General features: G+C 40.3%; 2 protein-coding genes across 2 annotated transcripts in view; one reads left to right on the top strand and one right to left on the bottom strand.

Annotated features, from left to right (window-relative positions):
- The window catches only part of NAA15 (N-alpha-acetyltransferase 15, NatA auxiliary subunit), a 37,490-nt gene extending 13,871 nt beyond the window's left edge, over positions 1–23,619 (bottom strand). Inside the window, exons 1-11 of the mRNA XM_030238962.2 lie at positions 23,413–23,619; positions 8,916–9,000; positions 7,954–8,058; positions 7,166–7,323; positions 5,381–5,515; positions 5,057–5,210; positions 2,604–2,723; positions 1,843–1,938; positions 1,602–1,708; positions 1,117–1,189; positions 238–407 (exon numbers count right to left, since the gene is read on the bottom strand). Of these exons, the coding sequence (XP_030094822.1) occupies positions 238–407; positions 1,117–1,189; positions 1,602–1,708; positions 1,843–1,938; positions 2,604–2,723; positions 5,057–5,210; positions 5,381–5,515; positions 7,166–7,323; positions 7,954–8,058; positions 8,916–9,000; positions 23,413–23,466 (1,257 nt within the window). The 5' untranslated portion in view covers positions 23,467–23,619. The remainder of the gene's footprint in view (positions 1–237; positions 408–1,116; positions 1,190–1,601; positions 1,709–1,842; positions 1,939–2,603; positions 2,724–5,056; positions 5,211–5,380; positions 5,516–7,165; positions 7,324–7,953; positions 8,059–8,915; positions 9,001–23,412) is intronic.
- On the top strand, positions 23,598–26,660 carry NDUFC1 (NADH:ubiquinone oxidoreductase subunit C1; the record flags this gene model as incomplete). The annotated part of the gene is made up of 4 exons (XM_009097510.4): positions 23,598–24,096; positions 24,763–24,866; positions 25,710–25,786; positions 26,487–26,660. Coding segments are annotated over 4 exons (681 nt in total), but the record flags the coding sequence as incomplete, so codon positions are not given.
- Between the last annotated feature and the right edge of the window lie 564 nt (positions 26,661–27,224).

Below are 27,224 nucleotides of genomic sequence, written 5' to 3'. Positions count from 1 at the left end.
TGTTTTAAGCAGCTAAAAAAACCAGGGGGTAAGAACAGATGAAAGACTCAATCTAATTTATCAGTGTGATTTTTAAACTGGGAATTCACATTTTGCTGTACATTTCTCCTTTATTGAGTTAGAAACCTACACAGTGGCTTTTTCATATGCAGCAGAAAACCCCATCTCACCTAGAAACTCACTAGAATTCCTAACAAATGAATAACCATTAGTCACTAAGAATAAAGCCAAACTTACCTTATAGATTTTTGCCTTCACAAGGAAGAGCTCTATCAAAGTGGGAGTACTTTCTATAGCAGCATTTATATATTCTAGAGCCAGGGATGGCAGTCCAATTTTATCATAATGCTGAGCCAAGTAATACTGGACCCAGAGTAAAGTGGTTGGAGGTTCTTCTTTACCATCATCTGGCAGGAGCAAAATGGACAGAAGTTGTTTGTTCAGTTTATTACTAAAACAACATACCTGAAGTAGAATGCTCTAAACACTGAAGTTAATTCTGCCTCTCTGTCAGACCTAGGAGAGCTTTCAAACAACTGGCTCCAGGTACATACACAAGCTTTTAAGTCTATCCAAGGCCTAGGCATATACTGCTCCCTTCTCCTCCTGTGTTTTTCAGGAAAAGGGAGTTGGTGGGTCAAAAGCAGTTGCACTATGTTCCAAGTATTTGCTTAGGGCAGTCAGATATGCAAAACCTCCAAGATCACAAAACCTAGTCCCCACCAAAGCTCAAAAAAGACACCTCTCCTTGAAGATTGTACTATCAGTATATTGCCTTTTGTTTGGCATTTCTGTAATTAGAGATTTGACACAGCTTTCGAACTCTAGTTTCCCAAACAGTGATAAATTCAAGTCTTGAAAATAGTGTACTTGAACTCAAAACTGCAAAGAGATGACTAAATTTGTGGATCCAGGAAAAAAGTTTAGAACAAGTGACTATATTTTGAATACAGACTTCATACTTGACAGCTATGGTTCAGTTCTGCATTAGGGGAAAACCAGAAAAAACCCACATCACCTTTGTTTCTTCACTCCCTATTTCCCCACCTCTGAATGGACACACAATGCTTACAACCAGGCACTACTTCCATGAAGCCCAACAGTCTCAGCACTCACCATTTGGGTTAAATAACCTGCAGCTTCTTAGAGAGGTTTCATAACCTATCACGAGCTCTTCTATGATTGCCACCTACACATACAAGACGAGAGACAGAAAAATAATCTGTGGGCTATGTAGTATTTTATTTCAAGTTGAGCTACTTGGTGTTTCCCAAACTAGTTATTTTGGTAAGAAAAGTCTGCAATATCCTGAATTACATTACATTTGAGAACATACTCAACCTCAGTTTATTTTTAACAAATTAAGACCAGGCCTCTTGGTGAACACTTACACAGCTTAGAATTACTAAATCTGAAGTCTTCTACATTTACCAACTTGGCAGATGTATGCCCAACATATGTGCTTCTTTTTTATCTCCACTATATCAGGTCATCTAAAGCAGTGCTCATGGAGAGAAAACTGAAGAAAAATGGTTTTCTTCATTTCTTCAATACACCACAGTTATGAGGCAGAACACATAAAAACTGGTTAGAACACTTACCTTCTCCTTGTCTTTATATAATGACCTCAAAGTATTGAAGACTGGTGGGCAACCTTTGCTGAAATTCATCCTTAAGAACTTGTCCAGACATTCCTTAAACTTTTCACCTTGAGAGGAAAAAGACCTGTTGATTTTGTTTTACCAGACATTACTCATCAATTGCAGATTGTTTATACTGTTAAATCAGAATCTAAGAAACACAAAAATTGATCACTACCTGCTCAGCAAAAAATGCACTTACCAGACAAAAAGTTTAATGGTAATCTTCTTGGAACTAGTCCCCTTGGGTATTTAGTCCAGGCCTCCTCATAGATCTTTAGTCTCTCCATCATATTAGCTGGAAGAGAATTTTACAGTTTACTTTCCATTCTGGCAAGAAGGAAAAGGAGGGCAGACAAAGTGATTTATACCTGCCTAAAAAAAGAATCAGAATACATAGCAACTATAATATAATATATATAATGGCTATAGCCTTCCTAAAGCACAGAATTTCCTCCTTATTCTTATAAAACTAATGAATTGAATGACTCCAAGGTACACTGTATCTGCTAATTCACTTGCAGCTCTAGAATACTATCTGCTTATCTCTGATCTTAAAAAGAGCTCCTGCCTTATTGCTAAAACCTTCAAAGAAGACCATTCAGTTGTATTAGCTACAACATAAGATTAAGATAACAGAGGCAGTAAAGGAAAAATTCAAAATTAAAACTGTCATGTAAGAAATAATTCTATTCTTTCAACCACACACAAAGAGTATTGCAATTTTATGATTCTATGATTTTAGATAAGACAAGGTAACAACAATTCAAGAAATATTTCCTATCTTTCTTAAGAAACCCCAACATTATGACGGTATGTACACACTCTGACTAAAAAGCAGAATTTAAATGGGGACTTTTTAAATAATAGTTTTAGTATTTAAAGCAATACAAGCTTTTCATACACATAATAATTTTAAATATATAGAAAAAGCTTATTTACTACAAGATATCAAATCATTACCTGGCTTAAGTGCCTTTTCTAAGCCTTTGTAGTAAGCCCAGTTTTCAGGATTTCTTTCTTGCAGTCCCTTGTAGACTTCAACTGCTTCTTCAAGTCTGCCAAGCTGAAGGAGGAGTTCTCCTGTGTGAAAAACAAGATGTTTTAAATTAAGGTAACAAGGTTCTAAAGCACTGTAACATCTATCACTCTACACTAAAAGACTGGATAATCCTTAGCTCCATCCAGATTCTAATTTCATAGAAAAAATAAGCACTACATATAACATTACAAACTGGTTGACAGATATGCTTTTATTTTGACAATTGCTGCAGTTAAAGTAAGATATTACAGGTTGGCCTGTAATTCCTCCAACTTACTTGAAAATTTAATGCAAAATGCATGTGGTTTGGTTTTTTTTCCTTACTGAAGGGACTGGTTACTTTAAGTGCAGTTTTTACTGCAGAAGGCAATTAAAAGCAGCACATGGTATTTGAGGTATACAGCATCTTGAAAACCAAACTGCAGTGCTGCAAGTAAGAGAATGGTTCTTCAATCTGGTATTTCATGAAACTAACTTCAGTGTTTTTAATCAAGCCATTGATTAGATGAATGAATTTTCAAGATTATGCAAGTTTCCTTTTAATGAAACTTCAATACAAATTAAGTGTGATAAAGTAAAAATTTGGTCTAACAATTGTATAAGCATCTTTGTTAATGCTGGAACTGCAACAGCAGTAGATTCCCCATTTCACAATGGAGAACTATTTAACAAAGCTTTCTATTGGCAAATGTTAGGCATGAACAAATTACACACCAGATGTGAACAATATAAGTCTAGACTAAGGCAAGATTTTTTTTATCCAGTTTAAAGAGGAAAAAGCAAATTTACCTTTCTTCTTCCCTATGTAACATAATTAACATGCAATTTTGTCAAGAGATGCTGTTTTCCACAGTTAGAGTAACTTGAGGACTACACACAGAATCTAATGCCCAGGAAAACATCAATAGTTCACTCACTGAGAACAACAGAAAATAAACCTTAAATTCTTTCTCTGAGGCGAAAGTTAAATTTTTTTCCTATCTAACAGCAGCAAATGCCAATACAAATTTCAGTGTTTTTTAGTGATACTTCATCCACAGTGGCTTTTGCATGTGTGCTTAAAATTTGTACACACTCATTTATTACAATAGAGAATACACAGCAGCCAAGCCAGTGCAAACAACACAATGGGATCTGTGCCCAAAATATTAATCACTTGCACCCTGTTGAAAGCACACAGACTACAAAAAGTATTTCCAATCCTTTTGTCTGGTAACTTTCTAGGATGTTTGGTGTTTTGCTCTCAGGTTTATTTTTAATCAAGTCCTATTTGCAGAACTTATTTTCATCCCAAACTCTGGACCTTCGAACACTAAGTATGTCACATAGTATATCAACACAGAACATAAAGTATGTCAAAAGATCCTTCAGGTAAAAAATAAAGTCACAAAAAAACCACTCCCACACCCAAAAGCCCCACTATTGTGTTTCAAAAATTATCTGTGATACTGCAGTCTCTATATCCATCTTCTTTTATATGCAAACCAACTAAGATATTCAGCTACTGTGGAAAGTCATCTGCAATCAATTTCCTTGAAGCACCACACCTCCCATTACTGTCACTACTCAATTCCTAGGTTCCTTTTGCAAGACAGTGAGATTACCATTAGCAGAAATAGGAACTTGCTACAACATCTACATGAACAAACTACAGTAAAAGGATTTCTTCTCTTTACTTTAAACAATCATCTAAACAGATTCCAGTGTGGGCCAAGAACAAACAGTACCTTCACCAGATTGGCAGTTTCAGAGAAAGACTGTACAAGCATCAAACAGAAGAGGAACAAAGCATGCTTTAAGAAAGTGCACCTGTTAATAGAGCTGTTAGAATGAATTTGTAACACTCTGCAATTCCATCTGTGGAATATAAGCTACACTACTGTATTGATCTGTTACAGTATTATACACCAGGTTTATAATAATACAACAGAAGCTACCCTAGCCTCACTGAAGAGCCGATTTCTACATGCTGCAAGGGTGACTGAGGACATTTAAAAGCCTTCTGCTGTACCAAAGACGATTCTTCCTTTCCAGCACGTGGCATCCTTGTCAGGGCCACTATCAAAGCGCTAACAGCATGGGGCACACTACTCAGACAGAACTTCAGAACATCAGTTTCCAATCTCCTGTCTGAAATGCCTGTTAGCTTAAGAGTTTCAGAAGAGCATATCTGTACCTCACTGATGTCTTACCAATCTGGGACAAGAGCATGACGGACTGAATAAGCTGTGAGACAAGCAGTCCTTTACAACAGCAAAATTAAATAAATTAAGCTAAAAACAAACTGAGTTCCAAAAGATGGGAAAAGCTGACAATATAGACATCCCATTGTATGCTATGTGTTTAAATGTATCTTCAGAAAGTGAGCGATTACCTTTAGTTTCTTCAACAGCCAGTTTATCACAGATCTGCTTTTCATAGGTACAAAGATGCTCCAAGGCTTCTTTAAAAAGCCCTGCTTCCCGGAGGACTTGATTTTGATAGAGCAGCAGTTCACTGTACTCATAGTCCACTTTGTCAGGTGATGTCTACACAGGAAAGCCAGACACAGGATCAGCCTTCTAATTCTAAAATTTGGGATCAAATTCATTTGACTAAAGAAAGTTTAGTCATGCATGAAGTTTTCTCATCATGAAAGGAATGTTTTATTTTTGGCTTAAGCAGCACTCCATATAGGAATTTCATATTCTCCTCTTACCTGCTGTGTCTTCCTAAATTCCTCTAAAATTTTTGCTGCCATTTCATAGTCTTCCAGCAAATGGTAAGCAATGGCATAACCGATCCATGATGCTCGCTGTGCAGGTCGGAGCTGAAGCAACTGGTATCTTGTTTCCTGCAAAAAAGTAGCTGCTAATTTTCCTGACTTGACTGTGACACTCTATAGAATCCATTGGGCAATAGTCTGTCTTCAATATTTTAGTATTTAAGAAGTCACTGCGAAATAGTTTTCTATATGCATTTTATTAACCAGAGAAAGAATAAACTTTGAATTGCAATGGTGTTCACTGAATAAAAAAGTAAGCCTTCACAAAATAACATGTCCAACCAAATCCTGATGAGTCAGACTAATTTTGTTAATCTATGACATACATGCTTTTCCTGTCTAACCACTTATGAACAGAACATAATTAAGGACACTTGGTTTCAATTGCAGGAACATTTACCAGTGCTCAAATTGACCTTGAAAGTACATATGTACTTAAATAATTGGAAGTGCTCTTAGGCAACACAGGTCACACAAACACATCCCTATTCTTTGGTAAGAGGATAATTACAGCTGGAAAAGACAACAGATTTGCTTGGTATCATGCAATTTTAATCTAAGGAAAATGCTATAACTTGTTTTGTTATAGACTGCTGAAAGGCATTTTAAAGTAACTTAAAGGAAAATAGTTACTTCCTATGGAAAATGTCTAAACTGTCAAAAGTAGGGATTAACAAAGAACTAAAACTAGTTACAGCTGTTTTAATAGAATGATGATCACTCAAAGTTAGTTTCAAGTAGGAGAGGCTGGAATTTAAAGCAAAGGAAAAAATCCACAATCTTATTCCCAGTTTTGAAAGCAAATTCACATTCTTCAGAGACCAGCATATGATTAGCCATGAACTACTGACTTCTAATCATTATAACATTTAATCCTTAATGCATTTGGCAACATGTGTTACTTGTGTGTTTAGAGATTACAAAATTTGCATTCACATTTATCCAGAGGCCAGTAAAACAGAAATTTGCAAATGTGCATTTTGGCACGTACACAAAGTTTCAGCTATCTTGTCTCAGCAAGAGCAGAACCAAATTTCTAAATGAAAAAATCTAGTATGAGAAAAATCAGTGATTAAGAATTGTCCTGACTCAGGAATAAGTTCTCTGAGAACCTGTGCTAGCTGATGGTTCCACACAACTTTGAGCACAGAACTTGCTCCTGGGTATAACTAATGTTACCCTAATTTGAAAAGAAAATATTACATGAAGAGACCAACTAATGTGTTTTAAATAACATAACTTTAGAGGTGCAAGGGAAACCTAAAAAGATGAAAACCTGACCAAAAAATGGAGCTGTCACTCACTAATGCCCAAGTTGGCAAGGAACCAAAATATGATGTCTCATGCAGCACACTGCTTCTTCTGTTATTACCTACTGCTAAGAGAAAACGGGGGGCCACTGATGTCAAGGTGGAGGGATATATAGTACAAAGTAACTAAAACACAAACTCCTTTGCCTGAATAGAAGTCAAATTCTGAACACATTGCCTCTTACCTACAGGAATCTTTTCTTGAAAAGAACAAGACTGGAGATTGTCTATGGCTGAGTTATACAGCATCAAAAAAAAAAACCACCTCAATAAGGCAAGCAATTCTGCACTGAGCTGAAAATGCATTAACCCTCTGGACCTAACTATTTTTTTTAAAGGGTCATTAATCATATCTGCCACCTTTGCTGCAGTTCCCTAGATGATAATTATATGCAGAATGCATACTCACCCTGTACCCTTCAAGATCCCTCATTTGAATCTGTAGCAGAGAAAGGTCTCTCAAGATTTGAAGATTGTCTTTGTCCCATTTCAGTGCATTTCTATAGCATTTGATAGCTTCATCATACTTCTTGTCTGACCTCTGAAGAAGGCCATAGACATGCCAACCTGGAAAACTCTATTAAGGCTTCCTCTGAATTTGAGCAGGGACAAATGAGCTCTAACATGGCAGTGACAGAACAGCTGACAACAAGCTCTCAAGGTGTTTTATAAATCAACAGGAACGTTACAATTCTATTTGTCAGAACTTTGCCAGTTATATGTATACAGTCTGTATAATGTGCTGTAAACGTTACTTTACATATACTGGGGGAGGAAACAAAGTAACAGGATCTCTGAAAATACTATTAGGCTTACTTAAACACAATTTTAGACAACTGAAGTGCTGATACTTCCTGCACTCTAAGTATATGACCAGTCTTTTAACAAGGTAATGGTAACTACTCATGCTTCCAAAACAATTCACATGCTTAAATGCCCATCATGAGTTTACAGTTGTAGATTAATGATAAAAAATACACAATACATGCCAGAATAACATGTAAGCTAACTGGGAGTGTAAGGACTGCAAAGCATCTGCCCTTTGAATAGCTTAGACAAAATATGTATTGGAAATTGAAAATTCTGAACTTCCAGTCTGAAGTTTAAACTGGCTTTTATTGCTATTCTATAAATCAAGGATATGCAAAAATCAACCTTTTCCATTCATCAGCAAAAGCCCTGTTTCAAAAAGGATACAGACATGACTCTTCAGGTCATTCCTTAGGCCTCTGCGCACAAGTTCATAAGCTTCCTCCTTCTTCCCTAGACAGTTCAATGTTAGTCCTTTCATTGCCAAGGTTTCTAAGAAAGAAAGAAAAAGATTAAGTTATTTAATTTTTTACTCATTTCATGAGTTATTCATTTTCATGGATTTTAAGCTCCATATAGCAACCCTAAACATAGTATAAATGCAAATTTAGATTCAGTTCTCACTATCAAGATTTCATTCTTTTCTCACATGGAAAACTCTACTGTCAGATTATTCACTTAAGTATATCCTACACAGCAATAAACATTTTATACTACTTCCATCAAAATACGAAGTAATGCTTTATTTTAAACCTACAAGCTTTTTTTTTCTGTTCTACAAGCTTTTGGAGATTTTTTTAACTACTCAAGTATTTATTCACAACTCTGATATTTCTACACATCCACCCATACCAAAGTAGTTGCAAAAAAAACCACAAAGCATTTCTGAACAGTGCAAGGAGACTTTCACTAAGTATTAAGAGCTGACTGAAAATACAGTGAAGGAATAAACACCTTTTACTTCTTTTAAAATACAACTATTCCTTCAGAAAAGTAGCAGCCCACAGAGCTGACAGAATATTGAACAATATTCAGCCTCTTCCTTTTTTCACTTTTACGTGAGTGAATATCAATTTCCCAGGAAAAGTGATTTTATTACTGCATACTTGTATTAGGAAACTTGCATCATGAATCTTAGACTTGAATGATAAAAAATGGGAAGCTCTGACTACTGGTAAGATCTGTCTTTAACATGACAAATCTTACCAACAGTGAGCGTTTAATATGCATGTTTCTGGATGCTCTTACTGCTTTATGGGCAAAAAGTTAACAGTGAAGGGATATACAACATTAAAATAATTACTGTTAAGTACATTGAAAAAGAAAGCACATGCCATTTTAAAACTTACCTCCATGTTCTGCAAACTTGGGATTGGAAAGGATCTGTTTGCAGAACTTCAGCCCATTTCTATACTGCTTATGTTCATAACACCTCTGTTGAGAAACAAAATAAGTTTATTCAAAAAATGTATAGAGTGGAAGTGTTTATGCATTCCTGAAACGAAGCATCAGTGCAGCTACAGATTTTAGAAAATGTACTAATATTTTAAAGAATCCTGTTTATTGAGCTTCCTGTGTTTAAAAATCCCTTCCATCGACAGGGAAAAAAAAAAGTTAGCAACACCATGAGTTTAAATGTATAAGTGAAGACATATTATCACACAGCAGATTCTTAAGTAAGACACCACAAGAAACTTAAGTGCCTAAAGAGATTCAACTCTCCCTTAACACAAAAGCAACAAACACAAAAGCTGTAACACTGCTAAGCACTGAACCCACTTTGGCCAATTATCCTGAATAGAAACCCACGGGCCACCTCCAACAGCCATACAAGCTGGAAAGACACACATATCACTGGAACTCGGCTTAAACTACCTCTGGAAGCAACCTCTTAGGATGAGTTTTACAACAATGTATCTCACACATCCAAACTTCCAAAGCTAGTATATAGTAACATCTTGCCATACTGGAAATCTAAACATTCCTCTAGTGTTTTCTTAGTCCAACTCTTTTGTCAGAGCCTCATTCGTTATTCAAGGTGACCACAATGACTGCAGCACACAGCATGACCTTTTAAAACCAGTTTTAGTATTTTATTTATGTAAATATACTTCTTGTGCTCGTATTTAAATAAAAACCAGAAGAAACTACATTATAAACACCAATTCATACATTTTTGGTCATTTCAGCAAATACTTGGAACCTCTTACACTAAATTTTTTTGTAATGAAATAAATATTTATGAGCCCAGGAATACAGGAGCACACACTGAGCACCAGCCCAAATCCTATTAATCCTCTTATTAATTACAAAGTCATTCATAACTGGACCTCACTGACTCTGGTTGATCCATTCTGGAGGCAGGATGGCAGATGGGGGTGTAAAAATTAGGTGCAGCTCAGAGTTTTCAAGTCCTTCTAAATAAGCTGTTGCTCAGGATTCCATCTTTCCTTACACTGCTCCAAAGTAATTATCCAAGAGCATTCATAAGCACATATGGACACCATGTGTCCTCAAACCACTCTCAACAAAAATATTTAGGAAAGGCAGACCCAAGAGGTCTTCCCTTCAAGCAAAAGGTTCTATAAATAAAACTTTAAAAAGTTACATAAATGTTAGGGGAAAGGCTTAAAAAAGAAAATGGCATATTTACAACTTCTGTGTTTTATGCTGCTCTTCATAGTGAAAGATGCTGTTTAGTGTCTGGTTTTCTCTTGGAAATAGCAACAATAAATTTCAAAGGTGTAAAAAAATGGCAGAACACTAAGTGCATGCATTATCTTCTAGCATTTAAGTCATACAGCTAAAATAATAAGACTGAAGACCAAGATGCATCACAAACCACCTATTTTGCTCCCCCTACATTGTCAGCACCCTTAGGAGAAAGGGAATTGCTCGCACAGAAACAGAAGGGGAAGGCAGATGCCCAGAGAGAGCAAGCAAGATGTACTCAAAGAGGAACAGATCAACAAAAGAATTAGATGGTTTTAACTTGAGCAGACCTTCAAAGGCTATCTAGTTCCACCCACCCCCATGGGCAGGAACACCTTTCACTACACCATGTTGATCAAAGCCCCATCCAACCCTGACTTTGAACACTTCCAAAAGACAACTCCCTCTGTTCACCAAGGACAGGAAAAGTCAGCACTGCAAAAGAACGTTTTAAGGGTTAGGTAAGAGGAAATCTGTACAGGCAACTTTTTTTTTCTATTAAAGTTGACTGGGTATTATTTACGCCTTCTAGTCATTATCAGCTTTCAAGTAGCTGGCTGAGTCACTATAATCAGCCAACTAGTAAGAGCTGACAGAGTTTTTATTTTTTTTTTTTTTAATTGAAACCATCAGTCATAAATGTTACCAGCCAGGCCTCCTCCCTGAAAAGTAGAGCCGCCACTTGCCCCCACCCAGGTAGTTGTGAAAGCAGCAGAACCTGTCACAGAAGTGGTGCAGCCACAGGAACTGAAGAATGTGTCTGCAGTGTACTAAGACATGACACAAGCAGATGGGGCACTCTGGGGTTCTGCAGTCTGGCTTTGAGTACAGCTTGCTCAGATGCTGGCTATGAACATGACATCTTATCACTAAATGGTTCCATTTAATGTACTCTAACAACCAGGCTCTCACCTGGAAGTTTAAGCAAAGTCCTGTAGGATATATGCTAGAGACAGGAAATATTTGCACATAAAATTTTATGGGGTGATGCAGAGCTTATAAAGCAAGGTAGTTTGGAACAGAGGAAACACACCAAGAATCTTAACAAATTTTTCCTTTAGGCTTTATAAAGGAAAGATTTACAAGTTTATATCCACTTACATCTCATAACCCAGAAACTACTTGGATAGGGCCAACAAATTATCAGGAAACAATCTGGATATACTTTTATCTCCAAAATATAGCTCTATATATAGACAGAGCTATGTATACTCCCCAGTGAAGCATCAAAGATCTCCTTTGACAAGTCAGTTCTAGATCAAGACAAGTTGGAATGATTTCCTGTACACAATTTCACCAAGTTTTCTAGTTAATACTTTCAAGGTTATTTCATTCTGTTAAAGCAAACACTTCAAATTGTGGGGTTTTATGCATTTCCTTATGCTGTGTATGTGTTCTATGTGCATACTGGATGTTTTGACAATAGAAGGAAGGGAACAAATGAAACTGAGGTCACATTTAGCTCTTCAAAAAAGAAGAGACTGTTTCCTCATAGTGGGCCCAACAGCATATTAAGATTCCCCTGTCTGAAGCTGTGCACATACTTAACTCATAGTCCAGAGAGATTATGGACTAACAAGCTTAAATTAAGGTTTGAATGAGACAGAAGGAAGCCAGGATAGAAGCATATGCAACCATGGCTGGTACAAACATCAGTGAACCTATAGTTTCAAGGAACAGACAATTCAAACAAAACTCTCTTAACAAAAAGGAGACAGAAAATATATACACAACCTGGGAAAGAAGATCCTTACGCAAGTAAGTAGTTTCTGAGTGAGAGAAGAAAAAAGAATGAGAAATTAAAAAAAAAAATCACAGAAGCAGGAATGGTGACATGTCAACTATTCTTAGGACATAAAGACACAGGCTTCCTGGAAACGGGAATTTTATTTATCTGGGTAGCTTGTTTCCTCCCAGATGAATAGCTTGTCATTCCTAGAGCTCCAACCCTTACTTTAGGACAGATGTTCTGCAGAAGTAACACATTTCCCTGTTCCAGAGATGGCTAGAAGAGCACAGTTGCCTGCACTAAGCTAAATTCCTGCACATGTAAACTTCAAAGCCAGCAGGGAGAGTGTGCTTGTGATGCTTGACAGACAAGTGCTGCAGCTACAACTTGTGACATCATGCAATGAGAAAACATAAAAGCTGAACTTTAAAAGAGTAAGGTTAAGAAGGCTAATGCTTCAGAAGAACAGAATCTGACTCTACGTCAGTACTGAACCTATTACACACTTCCTGCCCTTCAAAGCTTTTAGTTTAATAATTACCATATCTTTAAAGATATCTAACAAGCTTTTCTATACATGCTGTGGCCAGAATTACAACCTATTCTAAACACACCCAGATTCTTTTTATATCCCTTAAGTAATTTTCTGTCTTTATAGCAAGGAAATAACACCTGCTTTAATACAATTGCACAAAGAATTAGTAAGATGAGGCAGGCAAAGTACAACTCCTTCAAAATCATGCAAGACTATAGGAGGTAAATGACAATTTGCATTTACACTGCTTGCCCCACCACACCAAGTATTTGTTCAATGGATCAGAATGCACAGCAATTACAAGACAGACTGACACAGAAGTTGTAAGAAAGAGACAGCCTATATTCTCTAGAATTCCAAGTCTGAGGTGGAAGGAGGGCTTGTATTCTGATGTTCTCTAAATTGTATTAAGGCATCTGTGCAGACTTAGTCTCGGCCAGCAGATGCCTTACATGTGCACATGGCTTCACTGTGTCAAATGTCAATAAATTCCTCTGCATTTCTTCTTTGGTGGCTGCCATGAGGAAAGGTGAAAAGACTCCCACTATTTATAGCTTAACTACATCTAGTCACAGCTCATGGCTACATGGAGTTTGTTCCCCCCTTGCCCCAGCTTTCCATTTTTGAATCTTCTCCTCTACTCTCTAAACCTTGCTGCCAAGCCTACGGGTAGTGAACTGAACACACTGACATGGATTCTTGAACACAGTAACCACAAGGTTGCTATACAAAGGCCATGCTACTGATTACAGTAGCACTAAGAGCTGCTTACAACAGCAGAAATGACTTTCATCCAAACTTAATTCAGCACTGTTTTCTTTATATACAGTATAAGCAAATATACTGTCACAAGAGCATTTTAGAGATTGTTATATTTTTGAAATTTACACAACTAGGTTCTTTAATTGTTTGCTACTGTGTTAGGTTAACACAATCTGGCTTTTAGTGGTGGCAGAGGAAGCCACAGAGGCTACTTTGGAGAAAAAAAAAAAAAAAAAAAAAAAAAGTCCTTGAAATTTCTACAATGTCCAGCAGAGGCAATTCCTAAAGGCTCTGATGACTGCCATAGTGGCTGGCCCAATTAGAGAGGTCAGCAACTTTGCTGTGATGATGCATTTAAGAAGTAATAAAGGCACACACTATTCCTTTCCCGTTTCTCCTTGAAGGGGTGGTAGAGAGGGCTCCTTCCTAGCGTGGCCACCAGGGTGATGCCAGTGGGGCCCACCTTAGCACCAAGAATGAGCAGCCCCATGGCTGAGGCTAGCGCCAGGAGCACTCAGTGTGGCTGGGAATGGCCGCACAGCCAAGATTAGCGCAGCCGTGGCAGCCACTGCTGTTCTGGCACGGCTCACAATGAACTTGATTTGCTTGGCTGCTTTTAGCCAGAAGGGCAGAAGTGGCAGCAGCAGCTCTTCCTTTTCAGCACCCCGCATGAGGAGAGGAGCTGAGTGGAGCTGGTGGCTGGCATGGCTCACATGGTGCCAGTGGGGACCATGTGGTCAGCAGAGAGAGGCACAGGACAAGATCAACCTTTCAGTGCTTCAAAACTCTGTAAAACTTTTCAATTGATAGGACTTGAGAACAAATGAACCTACAGACACCAATTTTCTCCTGAGTTGGAGAAAAGGAAAAGGTGAAAATATGTGAGAACAACATGGTGACACTAAGGCCAGTGCAAAAGAGGGAAGGGGAGGAGGAGCTGCTCTGGACATCGGAGCTGAAATTCTTCTGCAAGCCACGATGAGGACGATAACAGAACAAATTGCTTCCCTGTAATTTATTAATTGCATGAGGGGATGAAGAATTCACTGGCAGCCTGTGCAAAAAAGGTGCTTGCACTGGAGCATGTGGTTGCTGCAAAGCTGTGATCTGGTGAGAGGCTTGAACAGAGAGAACCTTGCTTCTAGAGATAGAGGAAGAAGACCCTTGCTTTTATAATAGAACAACTCGTCTTTAAAAGAGTGTACCCCATAAGCTAAATGGCCCACAGGAAGCAGTTGTGGGAAGCCTGCTTTGCCCATGGGAGGGACTTCACATTGCAGCAGGTTTGGGTGGGACTGCTACTTGTGAAAATTAGAACTACATTGGAAGAGTTCACAGAGAACTGTCTCCTGGGGAAAGGGCCCCATGGGCATAGCAAAAGAGACTCCTCTCCCTAAGCAAACTGAAGAAAGCTTGTTTAGAAGTGACAAACTGACTAAAAACCCCATGTTTTGTCTCCCTGCACTGTCAGTAGGAAGCAAAGAAGGACTGGAGGAGGGAAAAAATGTTCTAAAGATTTTAGTTGTCATTACACTCTTAAATAGATTTTTTTATTTATACCTTTTTAAGTTTTATGACTGTTTTGCCCTTAAAATGCTTCTTCCCAATCCTTACCTCATGAACTCCTTTTTAATTGCTCTTTCCCCCTTCCTCTGCTCAACTATAGCAGAGAAGAATGAGCGAATGATTTTTTGTGGGTGCACTGGCATTTGGCCAGCATCATACCCATGACAGCTACCTATAAGCAGGCAGCATATTTTACCTCCTAAGTAATTCTTCCCTCTCAAACTAGACATTTTAATGGTCAAATACATGTGTTTCCAACTAAAACTAAAGGACATGAGTCAAGTGAAGCATTTTGACATGCAGGCATGTCCCTCAGGTTCAGATACACCGCACACAGCAGACTGGACTCTACCATTTATACATTAAATATTTTGCACATATTCACACCTCTTATCACAAAGCAGTCTTCACATCCTGCAAACATTTAAAAACTAAGGTAAATAATTTAATAGCCATCCAGACTTAAATGTGCTATTTATAAGACATTTTATAATAACTACACTGCAGACATAACATACACTGTGTTGTATGTTCAGTAACACCAAGAGTTAAGATCAGTTCAACAGCTCTAGCTCAGCATAACACCAGGTGTTACCATGAGCCTGATTAGAAGCTTCACAGTGAATCTACACGGCCACCGAGTACCACTCAACCTACACAAAGAATAACCTCAATCACAATATAAAGTAGAAAACTCCCTTTCAAGCAAGGATACTTGAAAATCAATACATAGGTACAACCTAGCTGATTTAAGAGTGTTTTAAAACTAATTTGCAGCAGCGAAAGAAAACAAAAACTCTCACAGGAGTCTATCCAGCCCGGATTTTGCAGCTGATTAAACAGGTGAGAAGCAGACCCAGAAGTGTTTCATGAGCAAGATTAAGACAGTCACAGAAGACCAACATAAAGGAGAAACCACCTTTGTCATCTCACCTGCAAGCATGCAAGACTAGAGGTTTTTCCTCAAGAGTAATTTTCAAAGACAAGAAGGTACCATCTACTCCCCAAGCTCACATGTGGGAGCACTGGGGCATTATTGACTGGGTTTTTTTTTGATTCTTACTTGAATCAGCACAAGAAAGAGCAGTGTGAGAATTAAATCAATATAGCAGAACCGAGTGGGTGGAATGGGATCACATTACCAATTGTTATGCCCTTTGAAATTGAAAAGAAACCAAAAATAGTGTGCAATTTCCATTAAAGAGACAGAATTTTAGAAAAAACAGTATGAAGAACTTTTAACTGTTTTCTCCTCTGAGACTGTGTTTTACCAGGTCACACTTTTTACTCCAACCTAACACACCACATCTGCAATTTAACTGAAGTAAAATGAATGTAAACTACCTAATGCCCCAATGCTTACAAACAATCAACCCAAACCAACCAACCAAAAGCCTCACCAAAACCCCCACTGGAAATCACTTCTCACCCAGAAATAATGTTGTAGAAGTAAGCATCCTAATTTAGTCAGTGCTGTGACAGACCAGCTGAAGAATATGATTTTCTTCACCAGAAGAATGCAATATTGAGATTAAGCCCCAAAAGACATCAAAGCTGCAAACTGAACTTCTCTGTAGTTCACTGTACTCAGTCTCTCTCCTTCAGCAAGTGACATAGCCAGTGTCATCAGCAGAGGAAATATATTGCAGACTATTCCTCATCATACACAAGAGTTACCAGGACAGCTGACCTACCCATAGGCACAGGTGAATGCTTTACTTGCAAGGCCCCAGGAGGAAGTACAATGAAGAAGGGGCTGCTCAAACAAAACAACTCACAAATTTGACGCTGCTGTCCTCTTCCCTAGGGTTTTGAGGCTTGAGCTGATCCATGATGGAAGAGGAGTTGGACTAGATGATCTTCAAAGGTCCCTTCCAACCAAAATTATTCTGTGATTCCACAACAAACCCTTTCAACTACAGCAGTGTGCTCTTAAGAGGACCCCACAGTTCCTCCCAGTGGCAGTCATGGATGTACACTTGGGGCATCCCATGGCAGCACTGGCAACTATGATGCTGTGAGATCTCTTGCAGCAGGAAGCATTGGAATCCCTGACCTTTGCGTTACCTAAGGTGTGCACTTACAGTGCAGGACATGCACATCTGCCACTCTGATTCTATCTATTTCTTCCAGCACGGTTTGGAGGCAGTACTTAAGAGACAGCAAACTCAGGTGCTGGGCAGCTCAAGGCTGTTTTCCAGCACAATTCCTCTCTCTACAGGTGGATGAGATCAGGTCAAGTCACTAAGGTGCACTAATTCAAGCTAAATGCAGTAAAGAAGATGCTGAAAGCTGGAAGCATTAGGAGCTACTACTCACCATGAATTAGTGGGCTCTTTGAGCATTAACCTTATCAAACAGCTCAGCAGCTCCAGGCAAAAGATATTCCACACCGATTCAATTTCATGACAAACACAAGATGTATAAACTCAAGGACTGAAGAAACCACACAAATCTTGCAGCTGTGTTAATGCTGAAAAGCTCTGGAGAAACCGGGCATCATTTTCTGCTGTCAAATTGAAACAAACTATCCTCTTTCACTGCTGTGAAGTGTTAATTAATTGAATTGTTCAGTGTAACAAACAGCTCCAACAATTGCCTAGTTCAAGGGATTAATAAATCCTCCTCTGCACAGCATGCTTTACCTTTTGTAAGTCACTGATATCTTCCTAACTAGCAGTGCTTGATAGCATAAAACCAGAGGAATAGAAAAAAATTGAAATTCAAATTAGTTAGGAAGAATCTCAGAAATATGTGTACCTTTTTATTTAATACTAAGGCAGAAAAAAATCTATGCAATGTCTATGCTTTTGAATTGGTCTCATTCCTTTATTTCAGAAAATTCAGCTCGAAACAGGGGCTGACAAATAGTTAACTACAGCTCTTCTAGAAGACTAGAAATCCTCACTTACTGAAGACAGACTTGCTGAAAAAACCCATTATTCAAAAATCAGTTCTGTTAGCCTGTACTTGCTTACATTAATCTCCTCTTGGGGAGAATTACCATGAAATTGGCCCTGTCAAATAAAATAAACTGACTTCTGTTCATGACCCTGGAACCCCCACATTCAGGCTTCATCCCTGAACTCATCAAGAAACTGACTGTGCCCCACAAGAGATCCAGTATGCACAGGATATGCTTGGTTTTTAATGATCATCTGAAACAAAGTGTATCAATTCAAATTCCAAGATGTGGCATAAAAATATCTAAAGGGGCCTCAGTTGTTCTGGACCCAGACCTGAGCTGAAGTATCCATGTATCTTAAAAAACAATCCAAGACACAAAATAATCCAAGATGGTGAGGCTACTGGCACTTTCTGCCTATGTATTACACCTAGAGTACTCCTCACCCTTAGCACTGAGGTATGCAAGATGAGGTCTGGTAGCACTGAGCATTGAGAAATAGTTAAATAGGTCTATTAAGATAAGAAAGGTTGTTCTTTAACATTACAAGGTTTGCTAACTTCATTCTGTGGTATCACACAAGCCAACAGAAATCCTTGTAACAAGTCCCACTGACCTCCCTTTTAAGGGTGGCAATGAATAATTGTAATTTTCTCTAAATCCTCTATCAGCAAAATCAGAAAATGTGTAATTCCTTACGCCCACTCCTGTTGCATTGACACAGTGCTGTTGCAGACAAGAGATTCAAACTTGAGACATCCAGATAAAGTCCAGAATTGGGTTTCTACAATTTCTACAAATCTACAGCTCCAATGACAAAAAATGGCCTAATTTCATGAACAGGCTTTAGTAACATGTATTGCTCAAGTGAATCCTCAATGGCATCCTAAAGTCTCAAACAGTAATTAATTTCTTAAGCAGCTTTGAGAAATAGTTTTGAAAAATAAGATCAGTGATTCTGCTTAAAGCAGCAAGTCTACCCTGTACTTCCATTCCAATGTTTCTGCCATGACACTATCTCTACCTCTCTTCCTACTACTACTGCCCAAGTAGGGTATTCCTCTTGGCAAAGAAAAAAGAAGTAATTGATGTCTCAACAGACAATCAATTGGAAGAGCCATGTTAGCAATTCCATATTTCAACAGAAAGAGAATATATGATAAAATTCCAGTGGTGTGCATACTTGATTACTGTACAGCCATGCAAATGCAACAATGATTGCAACAAACTAATTTACTAGGTTACTGATAAAAGTGAAATTCTAGAAATCAAGTCTTTAAGCTTGAATTAAGATGACTTAAGAAGAGATTTTCAAGTCTTGTCACCTCAGCAATCTTAAAGTCAGCACCTGACTTTCTATGACAGAATAATATTTTTAAAGAATTCATGCTGATGAAAGTATTAGTAAAGGAGAAGCACTGGTCTGTCTAGTTCCAAAATGCAGGGACAGGGAGTAGATTCTGGAATGAAGAAACAGAAAGATGGCCCAGCATGAGGGACTTGGCATATTTACAGCAGAGGCATGGGAGAGAGGTTGTTCAACAGGCTTTTTATCACCAGGAAGTTCCCACATCACTTAGTAGAGCACTTGTCAAAGGCAGCATGGAAAGGAAGACCACCAGCTCAAAGACACTGCCCTCAAGCACTGCAATGTCAAGGTAAAAGTGACCACATGAAGGGGAAATGTCCCCGAACTGCAGCAGACACCCTGATTAGTCCAATGCCCCACTGGAGCACACGGGTTCTGGCCATGCCCAATCAAGCCTGCACAACAGCTGAGGAAACTGATTGAGATGGAAGATTAATAGCCTCCATACGTCAAAATAGCCATGGCTAATCCCCAGTCCTGAACAGGGAAACTCTGATCTTCACACGACGCAATATACACCAGCTCAGACCAGTTCAGCATCTTCTTCCTTAGTACACTACCTCCACAGCACAAAATAGAGTTGAGAGCCATGGAACTGTTTAAACAAGGACTGAACACACTCACACAGCTGCACTGCTCATTTCCAACAAAAAGTATGACTTTTTATTTTTCCCTGAAATGCTTGGACTTTTCTCCTCTTTGCTCATTAAAGGCTAAGCTCACAACACATGGTAAAAAATACTCGCACCACCTTAGTCTGCCAGAACTCCAAGAACTTCATCTTGATGTTTCAAGAGACTGAAAAAACTCTTCCACAAAATATATGGCACCCCTAACAGCACTATATTTAATTTTTATTTAAAAATGAATAAATAAATAAATAATATATTTATTTTCAATAAATATATTTAACTTCTACATCCAAAGAAAACTTAATTGAGTATTATCTTTGGGATTTGTGAAATAAAACTGAACATCACTGATGAACTGTATGTGACGAAATACAGCAGATGAATAATTTGGCAAAATTCCAGGAAGGGTTCAGCAATGTCATCAGTTATATTTAATTAAAAATCAGTCAATCGTACACCCTACAACTACTAGTTCTACAGTTGATCCTAAGGGGGGTGGGGGGAGAAGGAAATGGAGTACAGCACTTTTTCCATTACTTCATAGTGCATCCAGACTTCTGTGTACCAAAATGCCAACTTAACTATTACTGGGCTCTGTTTACTATTTTACCCTTTCCCCTGCCTCCACCTGAATTCTTCTCCAGTAATTTCTGGACTGCCTAGGAATTATGTGTGTTCAAAAGAATCATAAAGACTCTATTTTAGATGTTCAAATGTTGAGATCCACTTTTGCTCTAAATTCCTCAGAATCTCTGAGCAGTAGAACATCTACTTGTAGACCTAATAGCAAACAGTTAAAACTATAAAAACTCTATGAGCTAGACACTTTTTTTAAATGGAAGTGCAAGTTTAAGGAGAACAGTGATTGCTAATCCTGTGGGAGTTTTTTTTGATTCAAGCTAATTATGCAGATCTCTTTCCTGCTGTACTACAGGAACTCTGAATTGTAAAATGTCTTTCAAATGGAAAAATGTTTCTATTAGAAACTCTACATGCCTGTAAAGTGACTAGAAGAGGTTAGTCTGGTTACAGTGTGTGGAACAAGCAAAGACAAAGCGTACACACTTCTGAACTCAGAATTTGTCAGGTAAGTGGAAATGCTGGCTTGTGAGCAAACCCATTCACATGAGATATGCACTGACCATGCAAGATGCTTACTACGGAACAAACAAAACAACCAAACTCTAAAAGCTAATTATTGCCCTTTGCTATGCAAAGCTGGGCAGGTTGGTAACATTTGTGTTACAGGTGTACATCTTAAAAAAGAAAAAAAATGAGGCCTCGGGAATTGAAAACACACCCAAAACAGACTGAAAAACACCCCAACTTTATGCTTCACTTGTAAAAACAAAAGGCAGTTACCCACTTAGCTCCTGAGTTTATTATCTCCATGAGATTCAGAATGGGAATGGGTTTATACTTGTGTTAACAGTCCGTGTACCAGCAATTACATTTCTGCAAGGTATTGCATCTTTTCAGTAGCACTTGGGCCAGTTCCCAAAGCATCTGCTGAAAAAACCTCATCCAGGCATGCTGAACAGGACACATGGCCTGGCTGCGCCAGGAGGCAGCATGGGTTTACCCAGGACCACCTCCACCCTGGCAGGGGGCTCAGAGCTGCACAGGCAGTTCTTCCTACTGCTGTTCAGCTTCCCACAGAACACTACAAGATGTGGCAGAGATAGAAGTGCTACAGTCTCCAGAAAAGATGTGCAGAATGAGGAGAGGCTGCAGGATGACAGAGGTGTGAAGGGAAGAGTGAAGGCACAGAAGGGAAGTAATTTTTCTCATGGCCTGCACTTAGGAATTCCTAAAAGATGTCTCACTAATTCAAGTCAAACACGTAACTAAAACTTTACAAAGTAGGGTCATTATCTGTAACAGGGCATACAAGCAGTTCATTACCAAAATTTTCAGCATGAAGAAAACCACCTTTAAGCCTTTTCTATTCACCACGTGTTATAAAGATACCACATCACAAGGCAGTCTTAAATACCAGACTACACATCTGTCTCCCAGGCTCATCCCTGTATGAGACAGGAAAAGATCACAATGACACAACAGCTTTTAGCCTATCCAGATATCTCGAACACCACAATTTTATTAAAGACCTCCAGTTTAAAAAAAAGTGCACAGAAATCTGCTTGCACTGGGGCACACCTTTTCTAGTCTGAATCAAGTTATGAATACAAGGGTGCTGAGCCAGCACTTTCTCCAAAGACTCTCTTTTTCCTTATTTGTTCCTGCCCTCCACACAAATATTGAGACACATCCAAGCAAAGGGAAAAATTAAAAAAAAAAAAAAAGAAAAAAAAAGGAAAGGAACAAAAAACCAACCAAACCCGCTCAGATTTAAACACGGACAAGCTCCTTGATTCAGTGTACCCTGTAATCACACAAACCATCCTCAATGCAAAGGATGGATCACTGAGCAGCAAGGCTAGATCTGTCCCAGCCCACAACACATGAAAAACTACATACTCAGTACAAGGTCATACCAACTCAAAAGCATGACTGAATCTTTCAAAGCAGAAATCAGATTTATAGTTCATATTTACTTTTTAACCCTGACACTGCATGTCTCATGGCCACATGCCTGTGCATAGGGCCTTCTAGCTCTACATGCTCCATTTTCATAAAATATTTGGGAAACAAAGTGACAGAAGACTGTACACATCCCTCCCACTTAAGTGGCAGAAATTTAGAGAACCTTAAGAGTGCTGTTGCTCCAACAGGACAACAGTTCTCATCTTCTGATCTTTGAAATTACTCAAAATAGTACTCTAAGTCTCTTTGAAAGATGCCATGAGATTTTTAGACAAAACCGACTTCTTCTGAGAGAAAACAACTTGATCTATATACAGAATCTTCTAAATAAATCCACTGAAGTTGCTCACTAACAAACTTAAGACACTTGCAATTCAACCCAAGTCCTTAGAAACACAATGCTCCTGCAACACCGCATGAAACAAGTTCCTTAAGATGTCGCTGAATTGGGCCCACTTTGCTGGTATTTGGACTGTAGACCATCTTAACCTCATTCTGAAAACGAGGCTTCTTGCCTAAATTACACTGAATGTTCTCTCATCCGTACGCCAGCCACCACCCAGCAAAATCGACTGACAAATTTCCACAAGAGTTGGCTGCAAATTAAACTTCGGGGAGACTTCAAAACCTTCATCTTTCTTCACTTCCTCCTTCGAAAGCCATCTTCTCACCGAGCAACAAACATGGTTATTGCCTACAGCAAAACAATGAGTTATAAAAGAGAAAAAAAAAAAAAAAAAAAAAAAAAAAAGCGAGCCCAGGGTGGGTGTTCGGCAGGACAGCGGCTTCAACGGCGAGCGATGAATGAAGCGGCCGCGGGGCATTTCCCGGAGCCCGGGGTGCCTCACTGCGGTCAGCGACGGGACCCGGTGGGCGAGCGGGCGGACGCGGCGGCCCTAGTGCGGCCCCAGCCGGGCGGGACAGGGTGCAGGTGACGGGCGGCGCTGGGGCCGGCCTGCCCCTGCCGTAAGGAGCCGCGGCCGGGGCGGTGGTGCCGGGACTCCGCTCCCCGCCGGCTCCGGGTACGAGCTGGGGCCTCCTCAACCCGCTCCCTGCAGCCGAGCCCGGGCCTCCCGCTCCGCCACTCACCAGGATGCGCTTGAAGAGCGCGTTTTCCTTGGGCGGCAGGCTCACGGACGGCATCCTCCCCGCCGCCGGCTCCGGCGCCGCCGAAGGGTTCCGAGGAGGAGACTGAGTGGGCGGGCGGGCGGGCTACGTCCCGTCTCCGCCGCTCGGCCGCCGCCGCCGTGAGCCTCCCCGCTGGAATTTAGCCACTCCTGCCGCCTGTCGCCCGCGGGCCCGGCCCTTCCCAGTCCTTCCCGGCCCCTCCGGCCGCCGCGCGCGCCGGGCTCCCCGCGCCAGCCCCGGGCGCGCTCACGTGGTCCCGAGCGGCCGCCGAGCCGCCGCCAAAATGGCAGCGCGGCGCTTCCCCAGCCGGGTCACGGCGTCCCCGCGCATGCGCCGCGGCCCCGCGCCGGCCCCGCCCCGCCAATTGTGCGGGCTCCGCCGCCGAGACGGGGCCGGCCCGGCGTGGTTCCGGAGCGGCGGCGCCGCTGCCCGGTGCCGGCGGCGGGCGGGAAAGAGCGGAGAGCCATGGGGTTGCGCAGGGCCCGCCGGGTCTCGCGCGGCGGAGCTCTCCCGCCTGGGCGCCGGGGCACGGGCGGGGCGGGGTGGTCCCACCCCCGCGGGCGGAGCCGGGTCCGGTCGACAAGATGGCGGCGGGCCTGAGGGCGGTGAGGCGCTGGGTGCTGGTGGCGGCACCACCCAGCCTTGGTGAGCGGCGGTGGCAGGGGGAGAGCCCCTTCGGGGCAGGCTGGTGGGCTTTGCCCCGTCTCGGCCCGGCCCGGCCCATTGACTTAGTCAGGCGGCGGCGTCCCCGCCAGCCAGTCCGCGTCTGGCGTTCGAGGAAGCTTCGGTGGTAGCTTCTCTCCTTTTACTGTTTTTAATCGAAGCCCATTAGTTATTTTTTTAATCTTTTATTTTAAGTTGGTGTTGCTTCGCGGCCGGGGGGAGGCCTCACCATGTCTCGCCGCGATGGTGGTGCCGGCCCTTCCTTGGAGGGCACAGCCGATTAACGGGGGATCGGAGGTGGGGAAGGCCCGGGGCTGAGGGCTTTAGGCAGGGACAGTGAGAGACATCCTTAAAGAGCAGAAGACGCGGCGGGAAATTGTTACTGTGGCCGGGGAACGGGCAAAAAGCACTGCTTTTGAGTTGGGGGCAGCCCCCCTTGCCCTCTCTCGCGCGTCAGGGAGAGTGTGCTGGGGGGATCCTACAAGCGGATCGGTTATTACAGTGTTAAGGAGACCACTTCATCATTGCATTCACTCGGGGTTTGTTGTTGTGGTTTGGTTGTTTTCCCAGATTGCATGAATGTCAGTAAGTACTTGGTAGTCTAACCCTGAAGAATGTTAATGCATTTGTAATCTTGTGCCTTTTTAGCTTTTTCTCGTTCTGCATCTGTTGTGAGCAAAGCAAATAATGCCCAACCAAACTGGCTGGGAGTTGGCTTGGCGTTTGGCACCAGTGCTGCCTTGTGGGCTCTTGTAAGTGTTTTGATTTGGTTTTGTTGAACTTAACTATTCCTTAAAAATCATAATGGTGATATGAATGCAGTGACTGCAACCAACTGAGTTTACTGAGGTAATGGGTGGTCATAGCAGGTGTCAGATTTGAAGCATGATTATGTTCATTACTTATGTTTTCCCAGCTTTATGTTGTGCTCTTATTTTATGAAATGAATTTCTTAAGCTTCTCTCTGTTGCAAATTTAAAACAGCCACAACAGAATTAATTCTTCAAGCCTGTTGGATTAATGCTTTGGCATTATTTTCCCCGTAGTCTTTCCAAAATGAGAGAAGACCTAGGGATGTGCCCAGATAATGTTGTATTTATCAGACTACCAATGTGTTCTCACTTTTCAGCTGGTTAAAGTGGTTTTAGCTGATTTCAATACATTAAGACCCCTTTTTCATGAGCAAAGTGCAGGTGTAAGATACTCTCTGTTTCAGAGAACTCACAGATTTTATGGTGTTAAAACAAGCAGGGTGTCGTAGCTCTCAGGAAGATTTGTGCAGGATCAATAGCACTCTCCACGGTGACAGTGTTTCCAGGGTGGGATGGATTCCCTTTGGGGTTTCCCCCTTTTTTGGGGGTGGTGAATTATAATTGGTAGTGCGATTCCCCCCGCCATGTGGTCAAGAGAAAATGTGAGGCATTGTTTTCACACTTTTTTCAGTTGTTAATAAGGATATGTTGTGTTCTAGACAGTCCCAGTTACATACTGGTTTGCATTCTGATAACAGGTATTTGATATTCTGTAAAAACTCTCTGTTGTCTGAATCCAGCTGTGAATTGTGTAGCTGTTTATAATATACTGCTCTTTTATAGCTTATCAAGCAGCATAATGAAGATGTAATGGAATATGAAAGAAGAAAAGCGAGAGCACAATGTAGACAATGTTCATAGTAAGTAGGCACATACAAATGCTTTTGACTTAGCTGAACACAACTTCTGAAGATCTTTGACATCTTTTAGGAGTCAAGATACTGAACTGACTTAAAGTCTTCTTTTTTTCCTCAGTACTTTGCATATTGGCTTTTGCTATTCTTTTAAATAATTTTAAATCATTCTCAGGTTTAAAATTGTAAGGTGGCTGATCTGTATTTTTATATATTCACTTGTGTGTGTATTGCCTCTTAGCTTTCTATCTTGAGCATGCAAACTCTTAGAAAATAGTACATCTCCTACACAGTCTGCAATAAATAAAGGTTGTAAATTTAATACTGTGTAAGTGGCTCAGTGGCAGGGAAACAAGAGTGACTAATGATAGCTTATCTTTCATCTTGTTTTTTCACATGTGTACAGTGGGGTCTGTGCCTGTAGATGTGTGTGATAGGGCCAAGTGTATGTAGTCATTGTCCCTTTTCAGTATAAAAAACAATTTGTGTTTCTGCCAGCTAAGAAGTCTTTGGGGATTATGGCCTTAGAGGAATTAATATGCCACATGAAAAAAATCCTTATACTATAGAAAAACTTGTGATGCTGTTATTTTTCCCCATAAACATTGTTTTACCAATAAAAATGCAGGATGTTATGAGATGTTTTTTGCCACTTTCATCATACCTATTTTTCTTATTGCTAAGAATTTTTTCTTTTCTTTCTTAGGCTGATGACATGGTCACAAGGAGATGTGCACTACAGGGCCAAGTATATGTGGTCGTTGTCCTATGAATAAGTGAGCACAGCAGAAGTAAAAAGTTACCTAATTACTTGTATGTTCATACATTTCATGTGCATAATTAAAAATAAATTATAAAGTCTTGAAGAAACCTGAAACTACTTTCTTTAGCATTAATATTTCATTCTGCTGGTCTTGAAGTTGTTTATGTTTTCATTTCTATTTCATAGTTTGTCAGTCTTATTTTCAAAACTGTCTTTGCTATTCTGGAAGGTATATTACGAAATTAAACATCAGTTCAGATGAAGTTCAGTAAATATTCTAGAAGTGTAGTCTTGCTCTGCCATCACTTTCACTGGTAAATTTATAAAATAAGCAAATATAAGATCAGGATCTGTATAAATGCTAAAATAATGCATTTTCCTGTGAGCATTTTGGGGACTGGCCATGCCTGAAAGGTGCCCACAGGGGATGGACTGCACTGCCCGTGTCAGTCTTGGGTGTGAGCACTGCCTTCTGAACACTTCTGCTGTCTCTTCGTGCATCAAGGTCAGTCAAGGACAAAGGCTGGAAGAAAGGCATCACGGCAGAATATGGTGGCATTAGATGATCATTAGGGAACAAAGAAGCTCTCTATAGAGAAAGGAAGAGAAACAGGGCTGCTACCTAACAGTGTAGGTAGGCAAGGATAGCTGCACAGGTCTGACCAGGTGACGCCTGTCACT

The sequence above is a fragment of the Serinus canaria genome, chromosome 4 (assembly GCF_022539315.1).
Source record: "Serinus canaria isolate serCan28SL12 chromosome 4, serCan2020, whole genome shotgun sequence".
Classification (NCBI taxonomy): Eukaryota; Metazoa; Chordata; class Aves; order Passeriformes; family Fringillidae; genus Serinus; species Serinus canaria.
Note: the sequence above shows the minus strand (reverse complement) of the source record. Positions and strands in the feature narration are given on the sequence as shown.